Source organism: Podarcis tiliguerta, assembly GCF_965153285.1.
Source record: "Podarcis tiliguerta genome assembly, chromosome: 3".
Classification (NCBI taxonomy): Eukaryota; Metazoa; Chordata; class Lepidosauria; order Squamata; family Lacertidae; genus Podarcis; species Podarcis tiliguerta.
This window is the reverse complement of record NC_139536.1, coordinates 103,908,754-103,933,114: the sequence shown is the minus strand read 5'-3', so window position 1 is coordinate 103,933,114 and position 24,361 is coordinate 103,908,754. Positions and strand designations below refer to the sequence as shown.

At 45.2% G+C, this 24,361-nt stretch overlaps 1 protein-coding gene across 1 annotated transcript in view; it reads left to right on the top strand.

Moving 5' to 3' along the window:
* Window positions 1–3,045: 3,045 nt before the first annotated feature.
* Window positions 3,046–24,361, top strand: part of ISM1 (isthmin 1) — a 33,891-nt gene continuing 12,575 nt past the window's right edge. The window contains exon 1 of the mRNA XM_083431988.1: window positions 3,046–4,468. Within this exon, the coding sequence (XP_083288114.1) occupies window positions 4,346–4,468 (123 nt within the window). The 5' untranslated portion in view covers window positions 3,046–4,345. The remainder of the gene's footprint in view (window positions 4,469–24,361) is intronic.

Here is a 24,361-nt window from a genome sequence, read left to right as displayed (position 1 = left end):
ACTCCTGTCTGCCTCCTTCCCTCCCTCCTCAGAAGACACAGGCTGGTTACCAGTGGACTAAACTGGGCTTTCTGTGGCCGGCCCTCCAAAGGTGATCTGTCTGAGAATGGTTGAAAAGGCATGGGAGTATGTGATTGATTGGATGCCGGTGGCTTAACGAATCAGATTCCAATAACTAATAGTGGAAAATGTTGTTTCGTAGCCAGTCCGTTGTGTTTCATTCTACGTCAATCCACTGACTGACCTTTTTTTCCTGGATGTTGTTTATATCAGTGAACTACAGAAGCTTCATCCCTAAACCTCAAATTCATTTAAAAAAAGACACAATGCTTTGAATTGGGCTTGCATACAATTGAGTTTTTCTAGGCCTGTGTCCTTTTCAGAACTATCACAGATGATTTTTAAGCTGCCAGTGGAGCCATGTGTCGTTTCTGTTATAAAACTTAACTCAGTCAGTCAAATCTAACTGCATTTGCTGGTTCACATTAATATCTAAACATGTTAGATATTAACCACAAAGTAGATTATTTTTACTCCTCCAAATCAAAGCTTTCAAAGGAACGGTAACATACACTGTGATCTCAATGGCTTACAGGTCTTATGTACCACAGTGCAGTAAAGATTTACTGCTGGTGCCACGAGGATTCAAAAAGACTGGCCTGCGATTGATAGCTGCATTGTCAATGCCATTCACACCCATGCAGCCTAATCCTGTTCATATTTACTCAGAATTAAACCCCACAGGCTTAAACGGTATTTATTTCCATTCTGAGTGGGCATCTGTAGGGTTGACCTGTGAGGCAGACATGTAAGCAACTCACACGGCTCTCTCTGACCCCAGATCTGGCCTGATGAGCACACATCCTGGGCTGACCATAGCGATGAGCACAAGTGCAATATCGCACGCAGCAGTGGCATCTCTGGTTAAAAGGAGCAGGGGGCTCCTTTTATTTTTCACTTTGAAATATATATTATTCTTTTCTACCCCACTCTTCCATTATTGGTCAGCAAGGCAGAAACTGCACATGCTATAGAGGGAAATGAGGGGAAGGGGCTCATCGACCTGTGAAAGTAGCCCACCTAGAAGGAAAACTCTGGTCTTAAATCTTCGCTGCCTTGCGGCTATACTCAGTCATGAGAAAGGCTTCGGGAGTAAACCCCAAGGAAAACCCACACCCACGGCCTTATGGGACAGATTTGAGAGAAAAGACAGCAAATTCGGAGTGGAGTCCCAAAGGCAGTTGAATAGCACCTTGTACTTCTGGCAGCTCATGCAGCCAAGCTGGTGCCAAGCATATTGCTCTGCTTTCCTTTAGACCACACCAGCAAGGATGGGCAGCCCAAGACCTCCATACACACTGCCCAGACTTGCGCCCTTGGAAGCTAAATCAGTGTTGCTAACACAGCGAAAACAACACAGGAGGCAGCAGCTATGAATTACTGGTCTCTGCAGCCACAGCAGGCGCTGTGATTCTCCAGCGGTTTGGTTTCATCCCTGGGGGCACAATCCACTGTCTCTTGAAGCAGGCGAATGCCAACAATAAACCCCACTCTCCACAATGGTCTCATTCCCAAGTAAATACCCTTAGCATCAGGGCAACAGAAGCAAACTCCATTTTGTTCCAGTAGTCATAGTGCTGTGATTCAAGTGAGTCTTTAAAATGCAAAACTGAAAAAGTTCTGAGTGTTCTGAGTTCTGAGTGTTTCTTTGTGTGTGTTCTAACATACATGAGGAATGTAGAAGCAACTGTAAAGCACGGGGTGGTGATGTAGGGGAGGGAGATATGTTAATTGTGTGATTCGCAACAAAAGTAATACACATGGCTGAATAAAGATGAGCTCCTGTAAGACCAAAAAGCTAAGGCATCAAGCTACCCAGCTGCACCATGGCTGAGACCAACCATTTGGAACTACTGCTAGTCAGAGCAGATGGACAAGGCATATTCCTATGTGCCTACCATCTTTTCACACTTTCTGTGGAAACCACTGGAGGCCACATTTTGTGCGAAGAAGCCCTCCCTGAACCCGCTTAAAATGGGTACAAAGTCATTTGAGTGACTTTGGTTTTCACTTGTACATCTGTAAATTTCTGTTGACATGTCATTTCGGGAAAATCGTATTTTCTCAGGAAACAAAAGGCGAAATAAGAGCTTGGTCTTAACATTTAATGGTGTCAGACAAAGGGGATGTAAACATGACCATTCTGAATTGTTACTGTTTAAGGAGATGTGTCTTGGGGGAAAACTGGTTTCTGGTTTGTTTATGGGGAAGTTAGATGATGCATCAAAATCAAGTGCCCTCCCACATTTTCCAGTGCATTTGCCCATCATGTTCTTTATCGCAAAAAGCCTAATCTTTTGGGGAAGTAAGTGTGTTGCACAAGACCTTTCAGCAACCTGAATTTGCACAAGGAGAAAGAAAGAAAGGGGGCATCTGGATTAAATGAAGGGGGAGATATGGGGTGGCAATTTTGATGAAGCCGATGTCATGTGGATGCTGCGAAAAACTTGTACACACAAGCAGTGCCAATTCCACAATAAACTCCCGTCTCCAAGCACCCATAAGGCATTTCCAGGCTGTCATTGTTTTCATGTGGGATTCAATCTGGGGCAGCAAACCCACTTCCCCCAAATGTGAGCCTTTTGCAAGAAGGAGTGAAGAGAAAATGCAGGGCAAAAGTGTGGAATAAGGTTGCTTTGAGGCAACATTATCTAACATCGCCACCGCCCTGCAAACCTATCAGAATGAATGCTCAACAAAAGCCCGTGTTTTCTGATGTCCAAAACCGACTTAGAGTGTCTAATTCCGTATGACATGGTTTGCTTGGTCCGGGGTCTTCTGTCCACAGGCAACAACCTACTTCATGAAATACAGGAAACCTACTAGAGCATCGGTGTCCGCTGCTGTACTGGCCTGTAATTATCCAAGTTGGCAGTTAGGGGCAAGTAAACAGCAACAGGGAGTTAAGCAAGGGGGGGGAGAGAGAGAGAGAGAGAGAAGCTGCTCTGACGAGATCAGAAGAAATAAAACTTTACGAGGAGGGGGGGTTGGGGAGGGAGAGAGACAGCAGCCATGCAGAGGAGGGAAAGAGCGCGGTATAAAAGCATGAGACCCACGCAATGAGAAAGCCTGGCGGGACGGGGAAGAGAGACAGCATCTTGCAAGCGGAGACACACCGGCCAGCAGACGGGGGGATTCGCACACAAACTCTCCGCCGTTGCCGTCTTAGCACCGGGAACAAGTTCTCCAGCGAGGTGCCCCTCAAAGACTTGGACGTTTCCTGGTTCCCCCCCGAGAGGATTTTTACCCCAGGAAGGGAAGAGGTACAGAAGCCACGCCGAAAACCCCGGGGAGGACCTTTAGCCTGCAAGACGCGCAGAAGCCCCGAGGGGGCGGCCGGAGCAGCCCCCACCCGCACCCCTCTGACAGCACCCACCCCAGCCCGGCTCATGGGCTGAAGAAAACAGGCGCCCGCCGACCGTCCCGGGAGCCCTTGGGTGGGCTGGGGACCCCCGTAGGCGCCCCTGCGAAGGCGCCCGGTGGTGGGGACGGGCGGGGAGCATCTGGGTGGCTGGAGAGAGGAGGAGAAGTCGCCTTTCCCGGCCTTGGGGGCAGCAGTAGCCCGAGTTAGAGACGAGAGAGGAGAGCCCTCTGAGCGGGGCGCTCCCTCCGGCCGCCAGCAGGGGCGGACGCCGCCCCCGCCTCGCATGCTGCCTTCGAAGGCAGGCCGGGCACCTCCAGCGCAAGGCGCGCTCCCTCTCCACCTCCTCCTCCTCCTCGCCTTCGTCGTCCGCAGGCGCAGCGCCGACGGCTCTCGGCTGCGCTGCGCCACGAGGGCTGCCCCGCCGCCGGCGCTGCTCCGGCTGCTTCGGAAGCGCGCTCGGGGCCCGACGAGGCGGCGGTGGGCGGGCGAGAGGCCGACGGCAGCTGCCTCCCGGTGCGCTCCTGCCGGCGGGCGCGACCCCATGCGGGCGCCGGGCTGCCGGAGGAGCAGCGAGAGCAGCGCCCCCTGCAGCCGGACCCGCTCCCTGCCACGGCCCCGCTGCCGTCGGGCGGGCGCCCGCAGCCTCCTCGCGCCGCCGCCTCGGAAGCCGCCTCCCGCCCCGAAGTGGCTCCGCCGGGGTGGTGGCGGTGCTCCTCCTGCTCCCCGTCGTCGTCGTCGTCTGCCGGCCCGGTTGATCCCGAGAGCGGCGCAGGGAATCCGGCTGCTGCCCCACTAGACGCCGCCGGCGCGGCCGGAGCTCCTGCTGCTGCTGCTGCTCCTGCCGCCGCGGCTCCTCCTCTCGCTGCTGCCGCTGCTGTGCCGTCGCCGTCGCGGAGCCCTAAAGCCGCCCGCTGCAAGAGGATGGTGCGCCTGGCGGCCGAGCTACTCCTGCTGCTGGGACTCCTCCTGCTCACCTTGCACATCACGGTGCTGCGGGGCAGCGAGCCCGACGCCGCCACGGGAAACCACAGCCAGCGCCAACCGGTGAGCGAGCACCCTTGCAGCAGCCTCCGCCGTTACCGGCGAAAGTTGCGGGTTGGGAAGGGAGAGGATTTACCAAGGAACCGAGGCGTCCCTCTGCTAGCCACCCTCTTGATTCGCTCCCCTAGCCCGTTCTCTTCTTTTACTTCCACCCACTGGGATCCCTGCATATGTTGGTGCAACGATGGTTGAAGTTGCTCATAGAAGGCACCCCAGGGTCATCTAGTCCAACCCCTGTAATCTTCCGCCCAAGTGTAGAACTCAACCCACAACTCTGAGATTAAGAGTCTCGTGTTCTATTAACCGGAGCTATCAGGTTGTTAGTTCAGTTAGTGTTTCTCGCACCTGGTTCCCAAGCTGTTATTGGACTACAACTATAATCCCTAGCAAGTAGGACCAGTGGTCAGGGATGATGGGAGTTGTAGTCCAACAACAACTGAGGACCAAATTTGAGAAACACTGCAGGGAGAAGAAGGGTTGTAGCTCAATGACAGAGCATCTACTTTGCATGCAGAAGGGCCCAGGTGGGCATTGGTTGAGATGCCCCCTCCCCGTCTGAAACCCAGGAGAGCTGCTGCCAGTCATGTAGACAGTGCTGAGCTAGATGAATCCAGTGGTCGTGACACAGTAAGGCAGCATATTAGGCTCCCCCGGACTGGGACTGGCTCTTCATTGTCTTGGGGGGAGAAAGGTCTTGCCCATTCCTTCTCGTCTTCTTGGAGGAGCAGACACTCTGGATGCCAACGTTCCCAAATTTGGTCCTCAGCATCTCCAGGTAGGACTGGGAATGACTTCCCTTGCCTGAAACCCCAGAGAGGCTCTGCCACTCCACATAAACAATACTGTACTGAGCCAGGTGGAACAAACCTCCAAAGAAATACAAATGTGTTCTGTGCTTCTCCTTTTAATTAGAGATCCTGGGGATGGAACTCAAGAACGTCTGCATGCAAAGCTTGTGTTTTTCAATAAATTATGTTCTTTTGGCTTAACTAAGGGTGTGTTCATGTTGCCGCTTTAGAGCACAAAGAAGTTGCCGCCCCCCACCCCCCTGGCAGCTAAGTGTTCGCACTTTGACTAGAGATAATTAGGAATGGTTCAAGGACTTGGCAGTTTGGATAGCGTTGTGTGAGCATGGATTAAAAACTCAGCGCAACAGAAATGCAGCGAGTGCACACAGCAAACAGGAGTCCTGGGGAAAAAAAACCTTGCAGTGTATCCCGTGTGTGATTTCAGGCTATTTCCACCATCATTTTAGAAGACTGGGTTGGTCCTCCAGATTTTGCTGTACTCTTAACTCCCAGCACCCCTGGCCATTGGCCATGCTGGCTGGTGCTGACGAGGCTCATCATCTGGAGCAGTGGTAGGCAAACTAAGGCCCGGGGACCGGATGCGGTCCAATCGCCTTCTAAACCGGGCCCGCGGACGGTCCGGGAATCAGTGTGTTTTTACATGAGTAGAATGTGTCCTTTTATTTAAAATGCATCTCTGGGTTATTTGTGGGGCATAGGAATTCGTTCATTTCCCCCAAAAAAATATAGTCCAGCCCACCACATAGTCTGAGGGACGGTGGACCGGACCGGAACACGGCTGAAAAAGGTTGCTGACCCCTGATCTGGAGGTTCCCCATTTCTGCTTTAGAACTTGTACATTTGGCTCCTTTCATTCTTTCAGTGCTTGCATGAAGAGGAGTAGGATCATGTGTGAGGTCTCTGCTCCAGACTTCCACATGTTCTTCCAAAGGTCTGGATGGAACCTACATGCATAGGCTTTGGGGACCTACCCCTTTGGCTAGGTCCCCAGTTTTTACAGCCTACCTGCTGGAGCAGAGACACCAGGTCTTGATCCTGATCTTCTCATGCTGGCCCCAACATGTTGTGCATCCTGCAGCGGATCTCAACCCATTCATCTGCACCACTTTAAAATACTTGCTGCATCATTCAAACACCAATCGCCATTACACTGTTGCATGAGAGGTTGTTTCAGCCCGCTACCCAGCATGGTGTGCTCTATGCTCCTCCCCACCCACATCTCCAGTGAATGTTGCAAAAGGTCTCCCTGTCTTTCCCCTGTGTTGTATTTAAACTTGCATGAACACACAACTTGCCAAGTCCTTTTCCCAGCCCAGGTATGATAGGCCTATATATTTTTCACATGTCCTATGAGCATCTCTAAACCAGTGTGGACTTGGGAGTCTGAAGAATAGAATATATCCCTCTGCCCACAACAATAATAGTAATATTCTTGCAGATATTCCGGGTGACAGCAGGTGTGCTCCATCCCAAATTCTAGAACTAGCCTGCTCCTCTCTACTGAACTGGAAACATTGTGGGAAATGCTAAGGAAGAATGGAGTGGAAAAGTGGACCAGTGTGTGGACCATAAGATAATTATCATTTGCATGGATTTGTAGTAATGCTTCTTAGCATTTTCTGATAGTGTTTAACAGTTCTACTGCACGGGGGTTCAGAGGGCTTCCAATAAATATCTTGTCCTCCTTACAACACCCCTGTGAGGTTGGCCGGTGTTGCCATGTTTCAGATGTCAGAGAGAAAGAGAGAATGAGAACCTATGGCCAGCTAGTAAATTCATGGCAGTAGCAAGATTCAAGATGGGGACTAACTGGTTTGTAGTTAGATTTTTAGCCACAATGTTAAGGGCCACATTCCCTCTTGGGGAACTTTCCAGGGGCCACATGCCATTGGTGGGCATGCCCAGGGGCAAAGGTGGGCAAAGCAGTACAGCAGACCACATTCCATCTGTTCAGAGGCTCCATCCACGTAAGCAAAAGGCATTTTCACAGTTCCAGCCAGGCGAAAGCACTTGTAGGAGCACAGAGCAGGACTGGTGAGAAATGCGGTCTGGAGAAGCGGGCATGGCCCAAGGAAAATTGATTTATATTTATCGGATTTGTATACCACCCTTTATCCGAAGATCTCAGGGCAGGAAGTAGGAGTCACCTGTGTGAGTGACAGGTGCTGCATAGATACTGTGGTGAGAATTTCTCTTCTTATTATAGTCTCTCCATACATCTGTGGATAGGGAATTTTGGAAATTGAACAGCCCAGATACTTTACTATTTTGATTTCTTTCCAGTCCTTACAGTTTCAGGATAGTTTATGACATTTTAAAAACCAGCCTCAAAAACCATGTGGACGATTCAGTGTTTTCTAAACTAATAATGTGTGCTTCATCTAGGAGCAAGCTAGTTTTAAGTTCTCCCCATTCAGGGTTGATCTCGCCCCTCCTTTGAAACCAATAAATGCTGTCCTCATTTTACTTTTTTCAAATTCCGGTTAGGTGTGACTGAGTTTGTGCAGATGGGATGCAGGAAGGCCACATTTATGTTGCAAAGTTTCAGCCTTCAGAACGGTATAATGTGCTGGGACAATGACAGCCTCGCCCTGCGTATTGGGGAAAAGTACCTTTCTCTCTCTCCACACACCCCCTCCCAGCTTCTTCTTAATAGAAGGCTGCATAGTTTCCACAACTGGTGTTACTGCGAGGGTGCTTATTAATCTAAACGTGCATGGCTGCAACTTGAAATTAGGGTATTAAAATGGGAGCTTCCCCTTGTTTGTAAGGACGTAAAAGCCCTGCCTGCTTACAGGAGGCTGAAATAGCTGAATGGACTTAACCTCAGTGCAGCTTTAAAGCATGAAACCAAATTTAGGATTCCCTTCTGCATGAAGAGACATGGGAAAGAAATATATGGGGAATGTTGACACTTAGGGAGGGTTCTGCTGGGCTGCCCAACAGCTGAATTCCTATTTTAAGCTGCTTCCTTTCGTTAGTCCAGCCTAAAGTTGCTCCAGGGAGGCCAAGCAGATACAAAATCCCCACCACCACAGCCAAAATGAAGAGGGAGAAAGAGGGTTTGTTAGGAGAGAGCTTGAACGATGTAAGAAGAAAGCCGGAACTGGGGAACCTGCTGACTCCAACATCCATAAGCCCCAGCCAGGATGGCCAGTGGTGAGGGATTATGGGAGCTGTAGTCCAGCAACATCTGGAGGGCCGCTGGACTGCGTTCTGACTGACAAGAGCCATCATTTGACCCATTTCTTGTAGGCTGTCATTGTAGAACAACTTTCACTCTTGCCAACAATATCTTCAAGATGCCTAGCTATAACTTTCTTTATATGAATGATGCTTTCTTTCCTTGTGGGACCCTGAAGTGCCTTCTGTAGAACAGTAAATCTGAGAAGGATTTTGTTGTTGTTTTATGAGGCGTTTGGTACCACTGGAATAACCCTGAATTTGCCTCCCTTTACAGGCCAGTAACATAATGAGGGAAACAGCTGGGCAAATGAAAATCTAGGTGAAACTAATTCCCAGCGGAGTTATTTATATGCTACTGAATTGAGGGGGTGGGAGTGACTTATCTGGTATTTTAAATTATAAAAAAAGGCAAAAGGCAGATTCTGTTTAACAGCGGCTTATGTGTTTGTATACGGACTGCTGATTTCATGAAACCTCACCATTCCTCATAAAGTGATCTGTTAAATTAAGTTTCTGCATTTGAGAAACACTGCAGAGCAAGAGCTTCAGTAGATCTTTTTCATAGATTCTGCCATGTGTAGCAATACAAAGTTATATACTTCCTAACTCAATTGATTTTGCAGCTCTGGGATTTGGGAGAGCAGAATCCTGCAGACATTAAAGGCAAAGAGTATATCAGATGTCACACTAAGCATTTAAACAGATGGAAACATAAGTTGCAAATTTACTTATTCTCTAGCCAAAATTATAGTAACCTGCCTCCGCTGTACATTTCAAAGCACAAGTAAACTGATGCTTTGGGGCCTCTGAAATGTTTGCTAGCTCCCAGTTTTCTAATATTTCCAGGGATGATTCTGAATTCTCTTAAATCTATCCTGCATTCTTTAGGAATATTCCTATAAAAAAGGAAGGAAACTTGCATGGAAAAGGAGATTTATTGGATATTCTGTAAACAAACAGTAGTAAATCAGGTGGCTGATGGTTTTAGCTGGCTGGCAAATATCTGCATCTATCGTTGCAGACAGTTTGGTTTCCATATCATTTGGGATTGTGTACCTCTTGCAGCATTTCTGAGGGGTTTTGCGAAGGGGTGGCAGGTGCTAAGAAATGCTCCAGAGCTGTTTTCAGTGTCCACAGTGTCATTGTTTGCAACCTCAGGAATGTCTTGACTTTTGCAGCCCAATGCAGAGCCAGTGTGGTGTAGTGGTTAAGAGCGGTAGTCTCGTAATCTGGTGAACCGGGTTCGCGTCTCCGCTCCTCCACATGCAGCTGCTGGGTGACCTTGGGCTAGTCACACTTCTTTGAAGTCTGTCAGCCCCACTCACCTCACAGAGTGTTTGTTGTGGGGGAGGAAGGGAAAGGAGAATGTTAGCCGCTTTGAGACTCCTTAAAGGGAGTGAAAGGCGGGATATCAAATCCAAACTCCTCCTCTTCTTCTTCTTCTTCTTCTTCTTCTTCTTCTTCTTCTTCTTCTTCTTCTCAGGTTATGATCGCTTATGGGGTTATGGTTGCTCAAAAGTCAGCTCCCCTGTGTTCAGTGGAGCTCACTCCCAAATAACTGCATAGTAAATGAGGTTATAATATCAATCAGCAAATCACCAGCCAACTGGTGTTTCAAGGCATGTTTGGCAACTTTAATATTAGCTCTGCTGGGCAACTGCTGCTGGATTAGACAACTCCAGGGGAAACAGAGGGGCTCTTCTTTAAATTTGGCCTCCACAATCAAAATGCAAAGTGGGAGGAACCTTTGGGGGGGAGGACCTTGATATCTGAATCCCAGGAGGCTACTCCTAGAATATGACTCCTAGTAAATCTTTTTATTCTAATCCATCCCAGTGTGAGAACTGTAGATGCCTTGCTCTGTTGTAGGAGTAGGAAACGTCCCCCCCCCCCATCAGATGTCAAGGAAATAAACAACTATCTGACTTTTAGAAGACATCTGAAGGCAACCCTGTTTAGGGATGTTTATAATGGTTTGATGTTTTATCATGTTTTTAATATTCTGTTGGGAGCTGCTAAGAGTGGCTGGGGAAACCCAGTCAGATGGGTAGGGTATAAATATATTATTATTATTATTATTATTATTATTATTATTATTATGGCTAATAGTTTCACAACAGAGAAAGATTAAGAGGATACTAGGATCAGATATTTGTGCCTTTCTCTTCGCCTGAGGAATATAATTCTGACATGGTTTATGACTTTGCATGTAACACACCCATGGCTGGCTTCTTCTGAGCACTGGAAGAAAAATAAAGAGACGTTAAAAGTGTCAGAACTCTCATTTGTATAGTGATGATTTAACGTAGGAAATAGATTGTGATGATGATGTAAATACAAATTATGGAGAAAATACGGCTGTAAAGATGACCTAACCAAATGGACAGAATGCAGGATCTCTGTGTAGACAAAATACATGCAACCACTTAATGAGACACTTTAGAAAAAATATATATTCATAGGACTATTTTATTCTGTCTCTGAGCCCTCTCTATGTAGCTTACATCATTAGTTAAAAACAATGGGTTGTATTCAACTGTTGTTCTCCTCCGAAGGCTTCAGTGACCAGAAGAAGGAAAGCAATTTTCAGTGATTCCTCCTCTGTTGCCCCTGTGCTTGCTTCCCTAAATCTGCTCTGGAGGCTCCCCCCCACCCCAATCCTCTGGAGCACATTTAGGAGGGGAATCATTGGAAATTGCTTTCCTAGTGATGGATGCCTTACTGTTAGCTGAGCGACACCATTGGATAGAATCCAATACAACTGACAAAATGTGAAGACATCTCCCTCTTTAGCACAAACTCCCTCCATCTGTTCAGAAAAGCTGAGAATCTATTTATCTGGGGACGACGACTTAAAAGTATGTATTTTATCATGCAGATTTTCAATGCAGCTGACAAAGCAGGCAGAACAGCAGTAACAACAACAATTAAAATACAGTCGCTACAAAAATCAAAGTCATAAACAATAGTAGCAGTTTTAAAAAGCAAAGAAACAAGCAAGCCACAAATTTCTCAGCCAGCAGCAACATGGTAATTAATAATTCTAAGGCCTGGGCAGTTGAAATAGTCTTACCTAAAACTTATTAGGCAAGATGCCAGGAAAGTATCCCAAAGCTGAGGTACCACCATAGGAAAAGGTCCTTCTCCCTAGTCATCACTACCCGCTAACAGTGGCGTAGCGTGGGGGGTGCAGGGGGGGCCGACCGCACCGGGCGCAACATCTGGGGGGGCACGCTCACACTCGCAGCTCTCTGCCCCTACCTGGCTCACTCACTCTCTCTCACTGCAGTGCTGGCTGTGCAAATCCGATCCGAGCCGCCGGGTCGCCGCCCACTGTGGAGGGGAGGGTGCCAGGCGTGCGGTGCAGTGCGGAGAGAGAGCGAGGGACTATCTGGGGGAGGGACAGTGCAGCGGGGGGGAGGCGCAAATTACTTGCCTTGCCCTGGGTTAGGGGGCACAAATTATTTGCTTTGCCCCGGGTGCTGACAACCCACGCTACGCCACTGCCCGCCAAAGCTCTGGCAGCAGGAGTACCTAGAGAAAGGGCCTCTGATGATAAAGCCACAGCCCTGCTCTCTGGCTCTCTCTGCTGCTTTTCTCCTTTCATAGCCAGTGCTGAGCTGAAAACATGCAGATCAAATCCACTCTGAAGTTCCTGCGAAACAAAATATTTTGCCCCAACACCCAGAAGGAAGCACAGGGCACCATAAATGCGATTAAGAGCATTTTCAGCCGGAACTCAGTTTTGGCACCTCACAGGTAGGTGCTATGGCCGTTATAAGAGCACAAGGGAGGGATGTGTATACCTGTGAAGAGATCCAAGATTTAGAACCTCAAAGCCAAAGTGAGAGCATTTGGGTCAAAATTAAGGGAGAGAAGAATAACAGTGACCTCATTGTGGGAGTTTACTATAGATCCCCAAGCCAAACGGAGGACATAGATGATGCCTTCCTGGAACAGATGGCCAAGCATGCAAAAGGAAGGGAGATAGTAGTAATGGGGGACTTCAATTACCCGGATATTTGTTGGATGTCAAACTCAGCCAAGAGCATAAGGTCAAACAGATTCCTCACTGGCCTTGCAGACAACTTTATTGTCCAGAAAGTGGGAGAAGCAACAAGAGGAACAGCCATTTTAGATCTGGTCCTAACCAATGCTGACAACCATATGTCAGGAGTGCTCTGATGGTGTTTCCTGCTTGGCAGGGGGTTGGACTCGATGGCCCTTGTGGTCTCTTCCAACTCTATGATTCTATGATTCTATGATTCTATGAAGGGAGGTGTTCATGGTGAGTTCCAGCACCTCTTTTTCTAGAAAAATAGCACAGATTACATGCTACCTGAGCTCCAAGAACTGGATGATATTATTATTATTATTATTATTATTATTATTATTATTATGCCACTTTCCTCACAGTAGTGACCCAAAGTGACTTACAAACACAATATAAACATTAAAACCAATTATTATGGCAAACACAACCAATAAAACTATTATCTGATATCATCCAAGCCCCTCTTTGCCAGCCCTCCAAATTGTGAGCTGAGGGAGCTTCGCCACCATCACCAACCCTGACTGTCTGACATTGGGAAGGGTGAAACCTACGGGGCCCAAAGGATGCCCCCCCCCCCTTTGAAAGGGTTGGAAGAAAGGGTTCTATTAGGCAGCACCCTATCATCCTGCTTGAGGGTGCTCACCGTGGCAGCCTGTTCCCTTTCCTCTCGCTGCCCTCACTACTTGCTCATTGTGGCCAGATTCAAACATCAGGTAGCCAAGTAAATAAGCAATGGACTCGATGGCCCTTGTGGTCTCTTCCAACTCTATGATTCTATAATTCTATGATTCCAAGTAGAAACACACACAAAGTGCGCCCTTGGGCAATCATGGGAGGCATTTTTTAAAAAACTTCTTAGCCAACACTAAATGGGCATTTCCCCAGTTCTTATTTGTCACTTTACTGCTAGAAGAACCAGACATAAATATCAAAAAGATGTCTTTCTGTACAAGTTATATATACCTGTTTTTAAAAAGCTGCCTTGATTCTGGTTTGTGTGGTGGGCAGTCTTACTCTTAAACCAGCTCGGGCAGTGAATACCAACAAAATTTTGACCTACTTTGGGGGCCCATCTGAAACTCCTGCAAAGCATCTTTGCTATTTTGCCTCTAGTACCCACAGCTGCCAGTCTTGGTGACTCACCTAAAAGTCTCACCCGATGACCAATAACTGAGGAATTCCTGCCTTTAAAAAAAAAAAGAAAGGATATCTGGCAACCCAGTCTACCCTGGCATAAATTGTTACTACATTTTGTTCTCTCACACCCTGTTTGGAATTCCAAGGACAAAAATGTCCTCGCTCGTTCTCCAGTGATGCATTCTGACACACAAATGACAGATGAGTGAGTGGGCGTTCTGTTCTGGAATGCCAAGTCTCCATTTTAATCCCAGGAATTGGGACAGTATGGAGCCCTTATATGTGCTGATTCAGTCACTTCAGTCTGTGGAAGTTGCACACCACACAGAGCTTGTTCCAAGTTTGTAAGGAGTCGTTCCTTTAGTGTGTGCTTTGGAACTCCCTACCTGTTGACATTAGGCAGACACTATCCCTGTACATGGGACACGGGTGGCGCTGTGGTGTAAACCACTGAGCCTTGGACTTGCTGATTGGAAGGTTGGCGGTTCGAATCCCCATGACGGGGTGAGTTCCCGTTGTTTGGTCCCAGCTCCTGCCAACCTAGTCAAAGTGCAAATAGATAAATAGGTACCGCTCCGGCAGGAAGGTAAATGGCGTTTCCGTGCGCTGCTCTGGTTTCGCCAGAAGTGGCTTAGTCAATGACAGTGCATCCTCTTTCAAGCCCTGTTCTTTAAGGAGATGCAGGCTGAATTTATTTTTTTTAAAGGTATACACTGTCACTACTATGCCTTTGAAGCAAATAAAAGTACAGTGGAACCTTGGTTGTTGAATGCTTTGGAAGTTGAACGTTTCGGCTTTCAAACGCCAGCAACCCAGAAGTGAATGCTTCCGTTTTCAAACGTGCCTCAGAAGTCGAACGGCTTCCGAGGCGTGTTTCCCCATTTTTTCAATGGATTTTGCTGACTGGCAATTGCGCCTCAGTTGTCAAATGTTTTGGGAGTTGAACGGTCTTCTGGAATGGATTACATTTGACAACCGAGGTTCCACTATATTACGTTGCAGGTTTTGACTGATACCTTCAGGTCTCTTAGGAATGCAAGTGTTTTTCTGCATCTACAAAGAATAAAACTATACATATTTTTATCTAGTCCTTCAGAATGGGCACATGTTCCTCAGCAGTCCTTCACCTCTCCAGCATGAATTCCTCCCCCTGCCTCCCTTCTAACACTCAACTATGATTTATTATGGTACCTTCATCAAAGGAACCATGGTTATCACTGACTTAGAGCTTGATGGAAGAGTCTGAAGTGTGTCTGCATGTCCTGGTTAAGAGGGACCTAGTTAGCGCAACCTCATTTAAGGCTGATGATGGAATAGAGGAGAATTTGTCAGCAGGGCAGGAAACAGGAGGAGCCATTCCTGAGGTTTGCTGCTGGTTTGCAATCCTAGTTTATAACTGTTGTTCAGCATGCCTGACTTCTTCCTAATGAGCAATATCTGCTTACCTAAAGCTTGGTTGGTTCTAATAAGAATTTGCCCTTTATTTCCAAGGAGCAAAAGAGTTCTGGGGAGGAATGGTTTAAACATAATGCTTGCTCAGGGGGTAACCATTGCAGTGTGATATGACTTGTGAACCACAGCAGGGTTTCACCACTGGTGTATCTCTAGAAGGTCTGGAGAGAAATTTGATTCAGTTTTCATTTCTAGGTGAAGTTACCTAATTTGCACTTTGTGAAACAATATGCAAACCAAAACGCACCCGTCCTTTGAAATATGCACTTCTCTGAATTTAGCAATGCAGTTCTCCAACCAAAGGAATGGGACTTCTTTGCTGAATCTAATGGATACTAGAACTTCTGTTCCTGTTGCTGCAACCAGATTAGCCTTAGTCTACTTCCTCCTTAACTTTACCATTATCCTTCTCAGACGATCAGCCCATTAGTCTCTGAGATCTCGGTTATTTTCTACTGTAGGAAACCATTCAGGCCAGGCCACTGAGACGTACTTCACCCAAGGCCACCTGGCTCACCAGGGCAGAAGAGTCAGAGGCATGCCAGTTTCCATGAAACACAAAGGAACGATCTCGCCCACGCTTCCTTGTGTTTTCCATTAAGACAATGGGTTGCAAACATTTGAAATTCATCAGCTGAGACGTGCTTTGGAGGTCTGTTCCTTGAGGTATTTAGAGCAGGCTCTAATGATGTAAAATATTTATTACGTGCCTGAAGCATCTAGGCATGTACAAGATCTTTTTTATAAAAGAGGTCCTGTCCTCTGATGCCAAAATCTAACTGTTGCGCACTCCTGTGCATTTTCTCAGTGCCTTATAGCAGACATAGTTGTTTGTGGTGAAGATCCACCAGCTGAATGTACAATCACTGTATCCATATCTACAGACAAAATCAGCTATAAGAAGCACTGTGAGCTGAATGGGGAATTGACTGTTCATCCTCCCGGTACCTTTTCTTCAGTAACTTCTGAAGCTACTCTTAGTTATGGCCATATTATATAAACCTGTGGCTTTTGAGCTGCATGCAGGAGAACCTGGAGGTTCCTTTGAAGCTCGCCAAGGGCTTAAAGTCAGCTTGCTTGCCACTGCCCATCCATCCATCCAATACAGGGCAGTGAGCTCCCTGTTAACTTGGGCGATGGCAGGTGCTTCCAGGATCTTCTCCAATAGATGAGTTCTGCAGACTATTTGGTGACGCAAAAGGAGTTCTATGAAGGTACGATGTCTTAAAACTTCTGATCTAAGTCGTGTCATGATGCCGTTCTGTTACAAGAACAAGCGGACTGCTTCTTTGGAACAAGGGCACAAAGATCTGCCAAGCAATGCAGGAATGTCATGATTAATCCTAAAAACGTCTCTCTAGCACAAACATGCCCAGTGATGCTTAAAAGAAGAAGAAGAAGTATTGGACTAAGAAGTCAGAAAATGACAGCCCAACTTCAATTTCAGGTATAAACATCTCAGAAACAGCAGATGACTAATAACACTTTTTGGAAGTTTATTCTACCCTACTGGCAGTTTTGTGCAATACTGATGGGTAATTTTTCATTTATGCATAACTACATGCAGACTATCTTCTGGTAACATTTAAAGTTGTTGTTTTGTGGGTTTTGGCATTTTGTAAAATAGGGTCTAAGCACATTATATTTTAAAACAAAGAGCACTTTTGTTTTTTAAGACTGTTTGCCGGGGCCTCTTCCTGTTCTTCTTTCCCTGTATATATCCAGCTTTCATTTCACAAAGGCTAAGACTGCAATGGTACACTTCCAAGGTAGGGACAATTTGCAAGAGATTAAGGAAAGTATTTCATCCCTGCAGGTAGATAAGTTGTATCTTGGAGAATAGCAAGTCATGTTCTCAATTTGCATCTTTTCCTTGGTAATTAGCCCTCCCTGGAATGAAGCCACAATAGGTTACTTTCAGTTTTTAGTATTAACAGCATTGAACAAAATTGCTAATATATGTAGCTGTTTAATTTTTAGAGTAAGTAAAGGTAAAGGTACCCCTGCCCGTACGGGCCAGTCTTGACAGACTCTAGGGTTGTGCGCCCATCTCACTCAAGAGGCCAGGGGCCAGCGCTGTCCAGAGACACTTCCGGGTCACGTGGCCAGCGTGACATCGCTGCTCTGGTGAGCCAGAGCCGCACACGGAAACGCCGTTTACCTTCCCACTAGTAAGCGGTCCCTATTTATCTACTTGCACCCGGGAGTGCTTTCAAACTGCTAGGTTGGCAGGCGCTGGGACCGAACAACGGGAGCGCACCCCACCGCGGGGATTCGAACCGCCGACCTTTTATCGGCAAGCCCTAGGCGCTGAGGCTTTTACCCACAGCGCCACCCGCATCCCGACAATTTTTAGAGTAGTAGCATGTGAAAATTGATGACACATCCACCCAGTATGTAAGTTCCCCTGTGTGGATTTTGTTGAGAACAACATTAGAATAGAAACGGCTTCTTATGAACCTCAAGAGTGGAATCCATGGGTGGAATTGTGTGGAGTATGTGTGCAGAGAGCACATGTTTTAATGGTTTTATTGTATACCGCCTTGATATATTTTATGAGCTGGTGGTTTAGAAATATTCTTACAAATAAACCAACTCTTTCCTCTTTTTCATATTGAGTTGCCTGGAAGCAAATACTGGAGCTGACTCAAAACCCAGGGGGTATTTGGGGTATTTCCTGTTTGTGGGTTTCACCTGCTGTAAACCTGCGGCTATTTTGCATGTGCTGAAGAATTAGAAGATTACTTCCTTTCCTGGAGTTCTTTCATGTGTCAGCTAAGCCAAGCATGCCTGGCTCAAACTCATGTCTACGGATATCATTGCATGTTGCTTCACAAGATTCTCTTCCTCCCAACAAAATATGAACCAGCTAGATAAATGGACGTCCCATATTGTTTTACTTGGAGATGCTTTCAAAGCTATTTGGGCTGCATGAATGTAAAAGGCCTGTGCAAATCTTGTTTAGACATTACATGTATTATTTGCTACTGGTATCGATGCTTAACTCTTAGGATGGCATTTGAATACTGTAACGATAGATGAAGATTTGGAGGGGATCGGTGTTTGAGCTCTGTCTTCCTACTGAAGAAACAACCCCCACCCCACTTGTATTTGTATATTCCTGTCTTAGCGGGAGAGGTTTTGAGAGGACTCCTGCTGTATGTGCTGCCCATATTAATTACAATTCACTTCTGTTCTGGAGCCAATGTATCTGTATATCCTCTCTGAAGACTACATTTGGCTCTGACTGGAATATTATTGCACTTTTACTAGTGCAAGCAGCACATTGTTTCAAGGGCATCACAATATCACAAGTCGTTTTTAGACTGGAACCCACTTATAAAACTGAATCGTGAATTGTGCAGCCCACTCTCTTTCTCGCGCTTGTTCACCACTCCTGCCACTAGACTGCCACCCCTGCAGGTTAGGGATATAAACTTTTTAAAATATTTATATTTTATTAAGGTGATTTCAGTTAAAAGAAATAAAGTGATACAGGGGGAAAAGAAGGAAAAGTGAGGAGAGGGGAAAAAACACACAAAGATACATATAAAAATGAAAATATACAAAAAAGAGCAATATACGATATTCCCATACATTATTGTATAAATTGTATAGTGTGATTATCCTAGTGCTTATGTAAATGCTAATAGCCTAATAGGTTAGGGATATGAGCTTGTGGACAATCATCTTTATCCTGGGAGAAAATTAGCTTATCCAGATTATGTGATTTTTAGAACAACGAGGCTTCCATTTCTATTGAGCAAGTCAGTCTCGCCGTAGGAGATCTAGGGCTTAATTGGCTGTCTATGTCTAGGGCTTAATTGGCTGTCTATGCTGTTGAGACACAAACTACTACAAACTAAATTTGAAGGAATTCTATGAAATTTGGTTCATCAGGGCAGAAGAGCAGTATCTTATTCTTCATAAGGAACCTTTAAAAAAACCCCACAAAAAAATCGTTTTAAGCACCTGATATTTTTTTTCCTCCCCCCCCCCCCCACCGCCAGTCAGCCAGTAGCACTCTCTCAGGATTTTTGGTTGGTTGGTTTTCTTCTCAAGCTTTTCTTCCCAAGGGTAGCACAAGACATCATACTATTGTGTGTTTCTCATTTGTCTCGGGCACTCTTAAGTGTGGTGCCTTCCATACCATTTACTGCACTCAAATGCACTTGCCTACAGGGCAGCAAAGCCACGCCCACCTCACCTGGAAATGCTCCACCTGTCTTCACTCTTACATCATGTCAATGTAATATCTCCATTGCTCTTCCATGTCCCCCACATCCCGCTTTGCATAACATCCAGCTTAAGGAAGAGCTCTGGAGAAGATGAATTCTTGCTCATTTACCTTGTACCATTTTAGTTGGGTCTCATGGAGGCATTGCCCGACCGTGATTTTTAGATAATTATTTTTCCACAGTGAACCAGCACAGCTGCCTACGCCCTATGGTGCTAATGGAGGTGAGCGGGACCCTCTTCCTGTTTTTCTTGGCTTTCCTGTTCCTGCATGTGCCTCTTCCATGGCCCTTGAAGCATGTTCTAGCCCCCATTTTTAACATTGCTGTAGCATCTGCAAATGCTAAAATAGCTCCGTAACAAGGATGGATTAAATTTCCCATAGTGAATGGAGATTTAGGTTCTGGCAGCATAATGTGTAACTGATCTTAGGCTTTATTTGAACCAAGTAGCCTTCAAAACATCCACTACTCAAGACTGGAAACAAAATAGTTTTAATAGAGATGTGGATTCCCCCCGCCCCCCCCCCCCCATTTATTATTTTTTAGTTCAATTAGATAAGTCGCAATGAAGCATTCGTTTTGGGAGGAGGGATAAATCTTTTTCTGAAGTGGGTAGATTTATGGGAACCTATCTATGGCGAAGAACCCAGCAAGAAGTATTGCTATTTTGCTACACTCCTAATGTTTGGGGCAATCAAGTTTAAATATATATAATTTTCAGAGCGTAAAACATGTGAAGTTATAGCCTAGCTAAAATATAATTCAGTTAGTCAGTTAAACAATGATATATCATCAAAGAGCTTTGAACTATGGCCAGAGTGTACCAAGCATTTAAAAACTGGTAACCACAGAGATATTTCTATAAGGAATGTTCACCTCATGGGGATTCTTTAAAGGTGCTTCATGTTGTTAGTTTCTTTCTTTCTCTTTTTTACAAAGTTATAGCTCTGCTTTATTGTACATGATGTCCTATAAAGAAGATCTATGTCTGCGATACCTCTTTGAAAGAGGACCACGGTGCTATCCGTTTAAAAGAGAACGCAGTCAAGCAGTAAATTTAGGGGGCCATCTCTTTTCATATTGACTGTATCTGAGCCAGCAGTGGGTCTTTGATGTTGTAACAATAGCGCATAGGCCGAGAGGCGTATTAGGGCTTGAACAATGTCGAAATGAAGCTGCTTTCATTAGTTTCAAAGAGAGAGGCTTCTAATGTGTAGCAGAACTTTATTTCTGCATGCTTCCTTGCTTCTTACAGGAAGAGATTGTGCGGCGTCTGTCATATAGTTTTTGTACAATTTCAGCCTGGAGTCTCTTGCGTTTATCATTTTTAATTATAAACCAGGTGCTGTGGAAACTTGCATTGTACACTAGGTGCTTTACTAGTTACATAAAGGCATCAAGACATTTCATTCACCCCACGGGCCTCTCAAACCCACCAGCTTAGGCTACATAGCATAGAAGAAAACACTAACTGGTTCAGATAGTTTAGTGTCAGCAACATTTGAGAATTAGGCATGTTGTTAGTTTCACAGTCCAGCTAATTCTAGGCCTTAGATGCTTATTAAAGACAATGTTGTTTTGTTCTCAGAAATTATTCTGAATAACCATTAGCATTCCTGATAGTTTCCACCCTTTACATATTCCAGACTCGAAACAAAATAAAAAAATTCCTTCCAGTAGCACCTTAGAGACCAACTAAGTTTGTCATTGGTATGAGCTTTCGTGTGCATGCACACTTCTTCAGATACACTGAAACAGAAGTCACCAGACCCTTATATATAGTGAGAGGGTGGGAAGGGGAATTACTCAGAAGGGTGGTGGAATAGGTGATTGGCTGATAGGTGTGGTAAACCTGTTGACAACTGTTAGCGACTGCAGTTGGTCTTATAGCAAAAAGCAAGGGATGAGATGGCTAAAAATAGCTTTATCCTGTATAATGAGATAAGAATCCAGTGTCTCTATTCAGACCAGGTCTCTCCATGGTTTTAAGTTTGGTAATAAGTTGCAATTCATCAACTTCTCTTTCCAGTCTATTTCTGAAATTCTTTTGTAATAAGACAGCTACTTTGAGATCTTGTATAGAATGTCCTGGGAGACTGAAGTGTTCTCCTACTGGTTTCTCTGTCTCGTGATTCCTGAGGTCAGATTTATGTCCATTTATCCTTTGGTGTAGGGTATTCCAGACCGTATCGTTCAAAACGCTAAACGCTGATTCTCATTCTATGTAACAAGGGTGCTTGCAGCATCAAGTGGTTGTCTGGAGCAGCAAACACTGAGATGGAAACATGCTTTTTGTGGGCACACATGGAGGGAACATATACCAGGAAGGCCCAACAAATGTACTTTCAAGAAAAATTGGCTTCCAGGTGGAAAAATCAAAATTGGAAACAGAATTGTTAGAGCCAAAAACTAAAATTTTATCAAGAATGTATAACTTGCTGTTGAAATGGAATACACAGGATGAGGAAGTGAAATCAGCGATGGTTAAGTGGGCCCAAGACCTGGGTCATAACATAATGTTTGCTGACTGGGAACGGTTATGGACCACTGGTATGAAATTTACGGCATCTAATGCCTTAAGAGAGAATATTATGAAAATGATATACAGGTGGTACATGACACCAGTCAAGCTCGCAAAAATCTATCATCTGCCCGATAATAAATGCTGGAAATGTAAAGAGGTAGAAGGTACATTCTTTCACCTTTGGTGGACGTGCCCAAAGATCAAGGCATTCTGGGAGACGATTTATAATGAGCTGAAAAAAGTGTTTAAGTACACATTCCCGAAGAAACCAGAAGCCTTTCTCCTGGGTATGGTTAGCCAACAGGTGTATAAGAAGGATAGGACCTTTTTTATGTATGCTACAGCAGCAGCAAGAATACTCATCGCACAGTATTGGAAGACACAACAACTACCCACGCTGGAAGAATGGCAGATGAAGGTTACTGACTACATGGAACTGGCAGAAATGACCGGCAGAATCAGAGACCAGGGAGAAGAGACGGTGAAGGAAGACTGGAAGAAATTTAAAGATTATTTACAGAAATATTATAACATAAGGAATGTTTGATGACATCAGATTGACTATAAATGGTTACTGGTAAAAAAGTAAATAGAAAAAGATCCAACATTTTTATATATAAGGAAAAGTAATTATATATTTCACATTAAGATGATTATAAGATTAAATTATGACAGAAGGAAAGAATTTGCGGACACAATATATGATTGGGAATACAGAGAAGGGAGGTCTGGGGAAGTCGGGGAAATAAGCTAATGAAAAGAGTATAAGGAGACAGAAATTGTTTTTAACATTTTTTATTTTTTTATTTTTTATTTTTTTATTTTTTTATTGCTTTGCGTTTGTGTGTTGTAGTGTTTTTTTCTTTGTTAGTTTTCCTTGTTGTGAAATTTCTTGTTTGTTGTTGTTTTGTGTTAATTGTAAAACTCAATAAAAAAATTATATATATAAAAAAAAACAAATGTACTTTCAGCACCTTTGCCACATAAAGTGAAAACCAACTTGCAGTTGACAGCATACGATTGACATACAGCAACCAGAGAAGTATTTGGGGCTTTAAATGCTCATATTTTCTTTTGAGGTGAGCATTACCAAGCCCACAAAGATTGTTTCTGAGTCGAACTCTGGTAAATGCCATTGACACTTTCACAAATGAAGGAAAGAGACCACAGGTGCAATTCCCTTGACACCCAGGGCATTTGCTTCCATAAACAAGAGCCCCAAACATCTTTTGTTTAAATAGATTGACTCTCCCCAGATGACCCTGCTTTTTCAAATATAACACCCTTCTGTTACAGTCAGAAGTTAAAGCTCCAGGAGGACGTAGTGGGCAAGCGTTATATTTGAAAAGGCAAGGTTCATCCTGGGAGAGGCAATCTGTTTAAGCACAAGATGTTTTTTGGTCTCTGAATCTCTGGTGAAATCCTTGTTCCTTGTGAGCCATGTCGACAAAATGCTTTCAAGACACTAAGGGAAACACCATTTGACAGGCGATGGATACACAAATATATTTAGCAAGGAGATGGTGAATGATCTTGGGGAGTGGGCAGGAAGAGAGGCAAAGAGCAGAGAGCAGCTGCCTGCTGGAAACTGCAGACAGCTCTGAGAAGCTGCATGCTTTTAAAGCTGCAGGGTTTTTCTACCATGTTGCAAGAATTGAAGACCCACTTGAAGTCAACCTGAAAAGGAGATTATCTAGATATAGCAGTTAACAACTCGCTGCAGATCTCAGTGTGGATTAGTGGCTAGACTAGGACCTGTGAAATCCAGGTTGAAAATCTTATTTAGGGCCTTTCTATACTTTCCATTTTTATAGCATAATGGTTGCTGGGTTTTTCAGATTTCTTGACACATTGCTGCATGACATCAGCATGCATATTCCAGCTAGTATTCCAGAATAATGTACCTGGAAATCTGCTGCTTCTTATACCGTAAGGAATCCAACTTGGCGAAAGATCCAGAATGGATCCTCAATATTTTTAGTTGTGTGGCATGGGGACAAGCATTGTCCTGTTCTTTGTGTGAAGGGTGGTGGGGGTCAGCGGCAATGGTTTGGAAGACACCTGTTTCGTGCTGCTTCCCTTGGACCACTGCGAGCTGTCGGTTTGAGAGCTGAGTTCAGAGGAGAGTTGTGGCAGATAGAGATGATGGCACTGAGTCAACATCTGATCCATGACAACAATCATTAGCTGCAGACAAAGTCTTGCCACAAAAACCGAGTTTGCCAGAAGCGTACTTCCTCTTTCAATTTTCTATACAGTGGTACCTCGGGTTACATACGCTTCAGGTTACAGACTCCGCTAACCCAGAAATAGTGCTTCAGGTTAAGAACTTTGCTTCAGGATGAGAACAGAAATTGTGCTCCGGTGGTGCAGCAGCAGCAGCAGGAGGCCCCATTAGCTAAAGTGGTGCTTCAGGTTAAGAACAGTTTCAGGTTAAGAACGGACCTCCAGAACGAATTAAGTACTTAACCTGAGGTACCACTGTACTTCCACAAG